The sequence below is a fragment of the Parambassis ranga genome, chromosome 1 (genome assembly GCF_900634625.1).
Source record: "Parambassis ranga chromosome 1, fParRan2.1, whole genome shotgun sequence".
NCBI lineage: Eukaryota > Metazoa > Chordata > Actinopteri > Ambassidae > Parambassis > Parambassis ranga.
The window spans coordinates 18,834,656-18,847,748 of NC_041022.1; the positions used below are offsets into that span (position 1 = coordinate 18,834,656).

Consider the following 13,093-nt stretch of genomic DNA (forward strand, 5'->3'; position numbering starts at 1 on the left):
GTGATTGCACAGAGGCCAAAACACAGGCCTGATTATTATGGCTTTGTTTGCATTTTCACAAGGGGTTGAGATGAATGAGATGCAGAATAATGGAAAACATTTTCAGGTGAGACACTGAATGATAATTATCAAATCACTTCTGTTTCTTGTACTTGAGCACTTAATTGGTGTTAGAAAATTAGTGTCTGAAGAAAATCTGAAGGATTTTATTTTTTTACTGCTGTAATATGACTACACAGGGGTTTTTGAAATGAAAAAAATAATAAATGCTTTCCTGGAGTCACCTTGGGGCTGGAAGAAAAAAAGAAGAAATGGACATTTATTACTGTTTTCTTGTTTTTGATAGATTTAATGGGCAGAACATAAGAGTGTTGTTTGTTTGTCTCATCTAAATTTAATGATTCCCTTCACTTTTTTTTGCCTTTTGCATTTAGATTGCAGCACAGAATTTGCAAATCAAACTCAAGTCAATGGCCTAATTTTCCAAACGTAACAAACACAGTATGTAAGTTCTGTACTCGCTCAGTATCTGCTCCTTCCTGGTTGTCTGCAGAGTGAATGCCGACCTTGAACAGCTTGTCTCTTTAGTAATTTATTACCTCCTCGTCATTCTGTGCTGTATGTAACTGTTGTCCTGTGTGATTTGTCATATCTGATGGCAACATGGGTCTGAGATTTTTGTCTTTGCAGTGATATTGGTTGTGAGACGCACTGTACTAGAATCTAATTCCACAAACAAAGTTTGTTCTCATATTTAGACTGTAGGTGCGTGTAGACTGGGTAATAATCTGTGTGGGTCTAACAGAAGTTTGGTCTGGCTGTAATGATATCAGTTTTTTGGCATGTCTGTGCAATTAATGCCTGGAGGAGCGTAGCAATGTGTAATCGCATTTTACAGATTTCTCAAAAACAATGAATAAGCCATCAGTGGACATGTCCCACAGGACAATGTAGGTCCATTGACTTGAACCTCTAAACAGTCCTTAACTGGAAAACTGATGTGTATACAGCAAGTCATGCTAATGACGAGCCATGATGAACACTACAGAGCAGTGATGCGGCTGCTACATGTAATTTGGTAGAAAATAGTTCCTACAAGGTCTGTCATGGGTATTAATAGATTTTCTATTATATAGATAGATCGATAGATAGATATACTTTATCAATCCTGGGGGGGGGGGGATTGTTAAGGACTGAGGCAGTAGGAGCAAGTCTGCACCTCATTTCAGAATAATCTACAAATAGACAGCACAATATTTGCTTTAAGTTTGCACTGTTCCTTTAAGTTGCATTGCACAGAGCTCTCTTGGCTCCCTTAGGGGGTTTCCTAAAGGAGATCAATACAATCTTAGTACAGTATTTGCATTTTTATTCTGCTCCAAAAAACTGTGAGTTTGTGAGTGAGTGTCTTAGCCTTCAAAGCAGTGCCCAAGGAAATGCCAGGACATGTTACCCTCCATTGATCCGTCATATTCCTCTAGGCCTCGTCTCTTCACTCACTGGTGTGTAGTAAATGAATGGGCTATGTCAAAAGGAGAAGCTACGCAGCGAGTAGTGAATGTTCAGCTGGAATACCACTTGTTTTTTTGAAGGAGGCACTTAAAATTCTGTGTCCTTATATATATATATATATGAACCTTATTTACTTGTGCTGAGGGTCTCTGACGCAGTTCAGAGGGAGAGAGACTGATAAAGACAGTGAAGGCGTGTGAGATAAGGGAATACCCTGCAGCATTCTGGATGAAGAGAGAAAAAAAGGGGGGAAACAGCCTGATTTAGTAATGATGCATCTCCCGTTCTTGTCTCTTGTGGTCCCTCTCCATCTGCTGTCTCACCCTGAGGTGGTGGGCACAGGACAGAGGAGCACGTACACACACACACAGCTGCACCACATTATTGAACAGAGCCTTTTCACTTCAACTTTCCCCTGTCTCAGACCTGTCTTTCATCCCTGACTTGCTTTGTAATATTCTTCCATATTCCTCTCCTGTAGTATCAGAGGCTTTGTTCCTCCTGTCATAGGGGCACACTTCCACATGGTGCACAAAAAATAATGTTTAACACGGGATTGGCTGCCTTTTTTTATTTTTTATCACAAGTGCACCATAAGTGCTTTCATCTGTTTGGACACAAATAAACCCTAAAGTCCTAAGCGGTGGTGTGGGAGGAGCAGGGACCACAAATTAATTCAGTGTTAAGGAAAAAGTAAAAGTGAGGTGAGCAGTAGGGGTAAGCTGGCCCTATTTCTTGTCAGACAGTCAGCAAAGAGAATGTCAAAACCTGGTGACATTTGGGATTCCATACGAGCATGATTGACACCTACTTTTACCTCTATGTGTATGGGAGCCTGGGCTGTGCATACTGACTGTATGTGTTGGGGCATGATTGACATAGTAAATTGGAAAGGTCAACTGTTGCTAGAGTTTTGTACAGACAGGCAGACAGCAGGAAGATGTAACCTTCCCAGACTCCACATTTATGGAGGGAGGAAGCATTTGAGCCAAAGAGCAGGCTTAAACAGAGAGAGACGATGCAAAATGTATCATATAAACCTGCTCACAGCTGTTTATACATGATGACTCTCATCAATTCTGCTCAGATTACAAAGAGATATGCTCAACTGGGTAAAAGAAGAGGAAGCAAATGGAATGTGAAATTTTAGCATCTGGGTCTTTCAGGAATTCCTCCAAGGTCTGAGGTCAACCCTTCAGCCAGCTTATTATTTTACTGGATTCAGTTGTGTGTGCATACGTGTTTGTCTATGTGCTCATAGATTGGTCAGTGAATCCTTGTGTTGGAAATTGGAGTGTTACATTTGTACAGCCACTGTTATGAATTTCAAATAAGTGTGTACCTTTGTGTGCATGTGTATTAGAGCCTGTGTGTGTGTGTGTGTGTGTCTTTGGAGAGAGACAAGGAACAGAGAGAAGGGAGAGTCAGATTGACAGGGTAAATTGGAATGGTAAGGGTTTTGAGGTTGAACTGTGGGTTTAAAACAGCCAGGAGAGAGAAAGAAAAGACCCGAACGTGTTTCTAAAAAAGTATTCTTTTGCTAGGGGGAAATGTGACAGTGGATGTCGATGTGGGTGGTTGGGGAGAACGAAGCGAGGCAGGAGAATAGATTGTCACCGAGGGCGAGGGATGTCTGCTTGTATATAGATGGAGGGAAGAAAGGAAGGCCCAGTGGGGCTGTTTGTGTGTGAGTGGGGATGGGGGAGTGAGTCATGGAGTGTTTCGGGGTGTTGCAGCAAATAAGTGACCCGCAGCTGGGGACACAGGGGTCGGCACCTGCACAGGTCAAATGGGAAGGTAACAAAGTAAGACATGACACACATAGAAGCAGCAGCAGCCCTTTACACACAAAAGGACAGGTACAGTGCGGGATTGTTGTGGTGGAAAGCACACACCACACACAAATACTGTACTTATTCCCTGATGTAGACAAACACATATACACCGTGTTGTGTATCAACATACACACACATGCAATGGGAAACACACACAGAGGACAGAGTGACCTGCTTGTTTGTAGGTCCTTCAGGCAGCTGAATACACAATAATGAATTTATGAATACAAATCATCCTCAAGACTGAGACACACTGAGGCACACTAATATTTTCGCATCACCTCAAACTGTACTTTCAACACATCATATTAATATCAACCAATACACTGAGCAGTGCTTTACAGAAAGGCTGGACAGGACGGAACCCAGCAAGTCATTCCTGCTGTCAAAATCACATCAATAAGCACAGTGAAGACAATACATGATCGAAGGCGTTTCACAGTCTGTGAATTTGGTTCAATGAACGTCAGCTGCTTTGTTGTGTTGTGAACGCACATTCTCTGTAGCTCAGGCTCTCGCTCCCTCTCTGTTGTCCCCTGCTGTCCCCTTTGTTTCTCTGTTCCTGTTTGAAACTGAGGATGACTCAGAATGACACATCATTTGAATACACACGCAGAATTGTGTGCCCCCAAGACCAAATTCTGAATGTTACTATTTGTGTGTCTGTTTGCATTTGTGTATGTGTGTGTTCTGACCCGTTTTTAGGCATCCTAAAATACTTACCAAAACGTGACAATACAATGCTGTAGTAAAGCAGCTATGTTTGAGTGTGTTAAAAATAGGTCCAGGCAATTTATTTTCTGATACTATTGCCAATATTTGTATTGTTTTTGTTTTTGTCTTTAGTTGGGTTGTTAATTTGTGGTTATTTTGGATGAAGTGGGTTGTAGTGAGAGCACTGTCAATGACCAGTATTGTGCAAATGTTTTGTAACTGAGACTAAAGAGAGGATACTTAGAAATAATCTCATGAGCAGTTTTTAAACAATTCACTTTATGTGTGGAGCAGTAAACACGTGTGAACACATTCTCTGTTCCAACTCTGTCGATCAAGGTAAAGTTTGCTTCACAGTACCTGTTGAATCAGCGTTTTTAACATGTAGGATAGTGCATCTTCCTGCCTCCTGCCTTTAGGCATTAAGCTTCTTGGTTAAGTGTTGGAGAAGTCATGGATTGTGTTTTGGTTGCCGTGGTGACAAGCCCTATTCCACCAACTTCATTTGTTGCGGTGATGGAGACACAATCAGCATTGTTTGGCTACAAGTACTTATAGGTTGATTAGGTGATCAGGTGCATGTTGAGAACTGACACTAAGCAGAGTTCATTAGGCATTACAATGTGGAGGCCAGGGAACCTGACCAGGCATTAATATGGTGAGGTATTTCCAGGTAGATCATCATTCAGTTTTAAGGGACACTTTAGTTATCACTGCACATGAAGAAGCAGATATCTGTGCTGGTGTTGACCTGTCATATTCGAGGGAGCAGGCAACAGTCCGTGGAAAAAATGAGGAAATCTACCACTTCACATTTGACCTGCAGTTACCTTCAACAAAGCCAGAGCACTTGACTTGTCTGTGGCCTCATGTGGACATTGAACCTCTGTTTGGCGTCACATCACCGTCAGATCCAAGAAGCGTTACATCATTAGAATCACAACAGGTTTAATTAATTAAGTGCATTTTTATTATACAGACAAATTGTGAGGAGAGAAAACTTTTAAGCTGTTTTGCTCTGTGTGTTTTTGTTACTCATTAGCTGTGTGTGTGTGTGTGTGATAGAGACAGACACTGACCAATCTTTGGCCTGATGTGATACGTCAGAGAATAAATTCAGGAACTGATGCACATTTTTTACAACACGTTTTCTTGTGGATCGAAACACATGCACACGCACACACAGTCCTAGGTATTCAAGAGTTGAGTGAGTGGCTGAATAGAAGCATGAAGGGGTGGTGAATTGATAGATGAAGAGTGAATGTAGATTTTCTGCCAGTAGAATGTCAATGCCATCATTTTCACGCAGCCTACAGTGTTGCTACCTCCAGACTTATGACAAATACAGGGAGAAAGGCAGAGGTGGAAAAATAGAAGGGGAGAAGAAAAGAGAGAACGAGAGAGACAAAATTTGGTAGCTGGCAGTTGATGGATGGGCTGCAAACAGCTCGTCTTCCTCTGGACTCCATGATAACACAGCACTCTCTCTCTCTCTTCCGCCCTGTCATCCATTTCTCTGTCTCTTGCTTTCTGTCTGTATTTGTTTTTAACGTCTTCGGAAAAGGAGCCTCCATATTCAGTTTGTCTCTGAAACTCTGAAAAGCCTTCATGCTGCTGATTTGTGAAAGCCTGTATTATTTTTGCTCTTTTGTATATGGATTTGGTAAATGTGTCTTTTTGCAGCGCCCGGAGGAAATGCTTCAATCTAAATTATATCTCTCCCATTTTCCCCTTTCTTCTACTCCCTGTTTCCCCTTTTCTTCAACTCCTTTTCATCTCATTCTCTCTGGCTGATGGACAGTTGGCAAGAAAAACCGTGGGTCAACAGGTAAAGAACCCATTTGCATTAGCATTATCCTCCTTGCTCTCTCTGACTCCTCTGTTCTGTCTGTCCATCTAAACAAAGACAAACCTCACCCTGACCCTTTACCTCCACCAAAAGGTCAGAGCTAAGCTGAGCTTCATTTATTGCTGAAGGTCACATCAGCAGTGGTGATGAGTTTGTTGCTCCACCAATGAAGGCTTGTGGCTAAAAAGCCTACAGCTGCTCACCTCTAACCTCGAATCAGCCTACTTATTGTCTATTGATTAGTTGAATAATATGATAGTATACATATCTATAACAATTATGTTTGATTCACATACCTGTATATAAATGACTGATCTTGTTAACATAATAATGAAACACAACATCAAACAATCGCATTGATTCAAACTGATTTTGATTTTTCAATGAGATTTCTTCAAACAGGCTAAATGCAGTCGAGTTCAATTATAAGGTAAATAAATAAAACAAAATAATAAATAAAAAAATCCAAGTTGTATTTTAAGAGTGTCAAAGAGACCTGCACATATACATATGTGTGTTTTGACTGCAAAAACTAGTAGGCCATTTAAAAGTGGCCTGCACTAGAACCAGAACTTTAACTCTTTCAGGGTTGTTTTTGGGGTGGACCAGCATTGTAATTCGTAGCAAACCTGAAAACTGGTAGGCACAGTGAACACATACTGTAATATGGATGGATGGATGATAGATAGATAGATAGATAGATAGATAGATAGATAGATAGATAGATAGATAGATAGATAGATAGATAGATAGATGTACTTTATTTTCATCCTGCAGAGGGAAATTGTTGATAAATGAATAATAAAGAAGAAAAATCAACCTATACCAGTGACAGGGATAGATCTAGCATTATCAATATTATACAAATGCGACTTTCACCAGGGCAGCCCAGCAGTGAGGCATGGTATAGGCCTTTAATAGAATGTTGATATTTGTTGTCATGACTTCATAACACAAGGACATGCAGAGTTCAGCAGTGCAGGAAGTGGAGGAAGAATGCAGTGACGACATTACTTTCCTATCTATACCTGGGGAAAGCTGTGACTTACAGTAGACACCACAGGCGGATGCTGGGGCGAAGGTGGGGCTTTTGAAATGCCATTTGAAAAGCAGCAGCGCTAGCAGTGGCAGCAGGTGACAGCTCAGCTTTCAGGTGTTCAGACAGCAAGCAGAGCACTGGGGGCTTAAGTACACTGTAATGAAAAGACTGCACAGGATGTATGTTGCAGTGAGAGTCATGTGAGGTGGCAAGTTGACTGCCTGAAGTAACTCACAGACTTTACTTTATTTTGGGAACATTCTGTCAGCTACATCAAACGTGCTAACGCATTTAATGACAGCATCGAGCGTGTGTTGTTACACACTGAGGAACCAGTCCTTCCTCGTGGATCACCTGTGTGTTTTTTCATTTTCTGCTGACATCACGCATTGCCGTCCACCCGACTGTAGTTCCTCTGTGGCGTAGTGATATCTGTGCATTGCTGACATGTCATGACCGTATGCAGATGTGCAAATATCTGCTACGAATCAATTGGGTTAATTGAGGCAAAAATATTTCATTTTCCATTTCTGTACCAAAAAAGTTTGCAGGCATGAAGCAATCGCACACACCCTTATTTCAGTATAGCAATGATGAAATGTTACCTCATTATGTCATTTTGGGTTTCGTCAAGCAGCTAAAAACCACAGCTAATATCATTCTCAAAATTAATCAAATCATCATTGAGTACTCCCGAGAGAGCCTCACTCCTGCTCTGCCTCATCACCACTGCTACATGTTTCCTGTGTCCTCCTCTTCCTCCTCCTTTCCATCTCTTTCTTCCATTGCTTGTATGTAGCGATGACAAAGATAGATAGAGAGTTTGGCAGCTGAAGGAAGAAATGAATATTTAAAATCGAGCATCATTCTGTGTCCTCTCCCTGCTTCCCATTGTATTACTGTGTGTGCCTCCCCTTGGGGCTTGGATCTCCAACTCTTGTGGTGTGGGGTGTGTGTGTGTGTGTGGCATGCTTTGGCTTGTGGTTTTATATTGGCATTCTAAGGCAAGTGTAGTCAGACGATGACACTTAGCTGTCAGCATGCAGCATTAATGAGCGCAGTGACACGCACAAACACTCGCCCTGCTCTCACACACACCTGCAGTATTCTCAGGAGAGATCCGCCAATGATCACCTTCTCCTCTCCACTCACTTCTGTGTAGTCAGCACATGAGAAACATTTAAGATGTTTTGTTAAAACTCTTCATTTGTTTTAAACCTCTTATGTCCACTTCCCTTTCATCTGTTTCAAACTTTTGTGTCTCTCTGTTGTGTGTGTGTGGTCTCTGTGTGATATGTGTTAGTTGGCTGTGAACCCTGCAGACACATATCTGACAACTCTATTAATACACAGTCAGCTAACACCAGCCTCCTCCTGTGTGTGCATGCAAAGAGAAAGAGAGAGAGAGTGTGTGTGTGTGTGTGTGTGTGTGCGCGTGTGTGTGTGCGTGTGTGCGCTCAGCCTTTAGCCAATCCCTCTGCTCTCAAGGTCTCCGCAGAGATTTGTCTGAAAGGCTTAAAACACACAGATCTCCAGTCATAGAAAGATCACACACACATTCCGGCTGACTCGCTGACACTACAGGGAGTTTGGAATGACTGACAGATTTAATAGGAGAACAAGCTGTAATCTGGGAGAATCCATTCAAAGAGGGATTACATTCTAATCTGTGGATGGAATAGCCTTTCATCTTTCCCTCTGTATATCTCTGCCTCTCTATTTATCAATCTCTGTCTCTTTTCTGTCCTAAAGCTGCACCAATCCTTTTACCAGCCCTTTTTTTTATCATTGCAATCCTTGATTTAATTTGGGATTTTTCTGCTTCCATGTGAATGACACACCACACACACACTCATGCATACACACCCTAACGCAGCTGTGTCACCTCAGCAGCACTTTACTGTCAATCAGCAATGATTGCGCTGACAAGAGCATTGTAGCATTGAAATGCGTCACTGCCTTTTAGGTGCTGAATTACACACACATACACATGTTTTTTAACTGCACTTTATTTTATCCCTCCTTCATTAAAGAAGCTTTTCAGTCCAAGTTGTCTGATATTGCTTCATTATAATACAGCTCATCCAAATTTTTCTGTGCTCCTTCTCTCCTCCACCACATGGTGTTTCTCATTTGCTAAATGAGGAATCCAATAGAGTTAGATTAAACTTCTGGACTCTCTTTGTAGAATCTTTGCGGGAAGCCTTTTAGCTGCCACAGCTTGCATACACGCACACACAAGAATAACACTGACTGCCAGTTTGAATATTTCTCCTTGTTTAAGTTGAAGAAGATTAATTTAATAATCCCAGTTTAAACAACTAAAAGCAGAAGATAAGAGGATGATGGTGAGTAAGTGAGGGAAGACAGGCAGTAGAGGGACGAGAGATCCAGACAAGATGAAATGATAGAGATTTCCCCAGAGAAATGGGATGTTAGACACGCTGACAGAGAGAAACGAAGAGCGCAGATCACACAACCGTATGGCACTTTGCTTTCCCCTCTATTTCTACCATCATGTCTGTCACTCCAGGAAGAAGAAGACCATCTGCACAGTCCCCTCTCGCTTTTTTCCCATCTGCATATATATACTCTCACCCTCCTTTCTTCTTCTTTAGTGTTCTCCCTTGTCATACCAGTGTTCCTGCTGTCCTGATTTGTCGGCCTGCTCCCCTCAGACACATGGCCCTAGTTAATAGGTTGGGTTCACATCCCCCTCCTCTTATTATCCATGGCCGCTGCTGCCATTAAGGCTGCACTGATGGCTACTAGTCTCTGTCTGACCTCTGCTTCCCACACTGGACAGCTAATGGACACCTTTGTGGTGCTCTCTACTTCTGCCTGTCCATTGTCTCCCTCTCCGCAAGTCTTCAACCCACGCCTCCTGACCATATTCTCCAACTTTTACATTGTAGCACACTGTACAGTCCAAGAGGCTGCCGCCTGTACAATGAACATGTGTAATGTGTGTGTCATGAAGAAACAGAGTGATAAAGTCCTCCACTATTACTTTCCATCTTTTTTTCTGTCACTGCACTTATCTTCCCCATTAATGACTCAACCTCCACCCTGAGTTGGAGCATCAGTGCGAGTGCTGTAGGTGTCAAGACGGCTGAGTGTGTCGCTCTGCGCGCGTGTGTGTGTTATCGCATGCTGACTGTCTTCCTATACCCACGTGTCTTATTACACGTCCGTGTGACAGTGGGATATGACTTTCTCTCCGATTAAAAGAAGAGAGAGAGAATGTGAAGGAGGAATAAAGAGCAGCGAGTCAATTACCACCTTTTCCTCCTTCCCTTCAAAGGGGAGATCAAAGCTGCTACTCGCCTCCCCCTCTTTTCTCTTCGACACCCCCCCACCACCACCTCCACCCCAACCCCTCCATCAGAACTAGCCAGTTAATTTGTCCTCCCTACTCCTCCCTTATTGGAAATCTACATATTCATCGGTTATACAGTGTATGCACGCAGAAAGCCAGTTATGTTCATGCGTGCACACAGGAAGCCATTTTTCTTTTGGCCTTTTCTGTTGTTCATAAACTATTTGTTATACTTTTCAAACTGATAACAATCCTGATGTGTCCTTTTCTTATGTGAGGCCATTCAGGCCATAAATCACACTCTCATACACGTACACAATCCTAATCTCACACATACACCAGGATACTCTCCCACACACCTTTTAGGCCATAAATCATCCTTCACACACTCACTCCACTGTACTCCTTTTTCTGAACACTATCATTGTAACTCACACACCGCCATACTATCTCCAATGCATCATTACGCCCTGTATGGAGGGGTGTTTCAGACAGAAAGAGTGATACTGTTTATAAGAAAGACTTATGGTGTTTATGTGTGTGTGAGATTAAAAATATGTCTGAGATCAGAGACAACAGCAGTTTAGTGCAGAGTTTCAGTCGCCTCTCAATCACATACTCTGACTCTACCAAAGTGTGATATTCAAGCAAGAAAGGGTGATTCTCAGTGTATAACCCGGTAAATGCAGCAGCTTCTGTGTATGACTGGCTGTGTGTGTTTTGTTTCTCCTGTTCTAAGTCCTCACCATATTGACACTGTTAAAAGACAATTAGGTCAGTTACCATGCAATGCAAAGAAGAAGCTGCTGCACATGCTGTGTGCTAAGTTAGCACAGAAACACAGCTATATGTTGACAGGCTGTCTGATATTATTATAATGAGCAGCTATGTAAAGGAGCTACCACTCCATTAGCCTAAACATGTTAGGCAGATGCAGCTGTCATAACTAACATTCCGTGACACAAAGAAGTTGAAACAACGATACCCAAAATTCTGTGGTGTTCAGCGGAGTTTACCTATTGGTTTTTACTTGTTAACAGCCTGTTACCTGTCTTAAATATAAATACATCTCCACTTACAACTTCATGGGTATATGGTTGTTCATAATTTGCATCAGAGTCCGCTTGGATTTGTGGAACAATTCAACATTGTGAGGTCACTTCTTCTTCTGTCTGATGAAACCAAAAATCAGAAAAAAAAGAAAATAGAAGGAAAATCCAATAATATCTGAGCACAATAATTTGACTAAATAATTAAATATTTGAATGTAAATCAGGTTAGATGCTGTTTTAAGGGCCCAGTGTTAGATAAAACAAAAACCTGAGAGGCAGTGATGATGCATACTGTACTACTGCTTGCGATGAGAATACTGAGCACAGGACAATATGATTGTGCATGTGTAAAAGAGTATAGCAATGCGTGTGTGGGAGGCTGTTGTGATCTATGCTTGAGATTATGCTGCTGTGTGCAAGTATGATTTATGAGCTAAACTGCCTCTCATATTTTCTCTCTGTCGCAGATCCCGAGTCAGAGCAAGTAGCGCCGGCAATTGTGATCGGACCTAAAGATTCAACGGTGGTGGCAGGGAGCGAGGCTACACTGGAGTGCATTGCTAATGCCAGGTAAATTTCTTTTATGTACATTCTGACAGACACACACACTGAATAATTCTTTTCTTGCTGGACTGCACTGTTTTCTTCCAGGGCAATTAGAGGACACCACATAAACTTGTGGCTCAGCAAGTCTTCCCTTCCCCAGTATTAGGCACACAATCACACACACGCATGCACCACACAGTTTCCATTACTTCAGAGGACATTAGAAGGAGACTTACCGCAACTACACCCAATGCTAACTCTTACCTGATCCTTAAACCAGCCATTTAAGAAAAGGTGATGAATTACAGTTTGTTATATTTCTGCACACATGCACACACACCAGAACCACGTTCCCTTGAACACAAGTTACATCAAAGTCCCATCTGACATCAGCAGAAAAGCTATACACCCACAAATTCACACTGACTAATGCCAAGTGCTGCACCCATGCACACATCTTTGTAGTGTGTGTATACAGCAAAAGGGATGCAGGCTTTTTTATTTTCACACTTTTCTTTGGATCAGTTTCTTCTGTTCTATACGACAAATGGCAAATGAGGCAGGCATGTGTATTTCATGTTTACCAATGCAGTGTTTGTTCAGAACCTGTAATGTGTCTATTCTCCTACTATCAGATAGGGGCCTCCCTCAAGACCAAATGAACACTTCACACCATTTTCTTTCTATTTCTATGTATTACTCATAGTAGTGGCAAGGGTACAGAACAGCTATTTGTACCTTCTACCACACCCAGATTTATTTTGATGTCAAAGGATGGTGCAAACCTTTTGGTTTGGCTGCAGTTGCTTCTATAAACAGGCAAGGAGAGCGTTATCAGTAGGTTAACCTTTTGTCATATGCACTCAGAGTCATTGATTTAAAAAGCAAAGCAGAGACACCATTGTTATTTTGACAACATAAAAGCAACCAGGATGATAAGTTCACCGTTGTCAGGGCTCAACAGGACATATTCTGGCTGCATTTGCTCAACATGCTGTATTGAGTTTCACAGAGGTGTGTTTGTACAAGGTTTTTGTTGGATTATCTTATTTAGTCTGGGCTATTTGGGGCTTCTCTGTTCTGAGAAAGTCCTGTGCAGTTTTTCTCTGCAGCACTTAAACGAGCACTTGACCACTGAGTAGCACTCAAGCTAGGAAGCAGCAAGTAGCAATTATTATTATTTTTTATTTTTTTTTTATTTTTTATTTTATTTAATATTTTTTATTT

General features: G+C 41.8%; 1 protein-coding gene across 1 annotated transcript in view; it reads left to right on the plus strand.

The window, feature by feature from the left end:
* The window catches only part of LOC114437884 (protein sidekick-1-like), a 199,863-nt gene that overhangs the window by 114,230 nt on the left and 72,540 nt on the right, over nucleotides 1-13,093 (plus strand). The window contains exon 6 of the mRNA XM_028408824.1: nucleotides 11,788-11,890. Coding sequence (XP_028264625.1) covers nucleotides 11,788-11,890 — 103 coding nt within the window. The remainder of the gene's footprint in view (nucleotides 1-11,787; nucleotides 11,891-13,093) is intronic.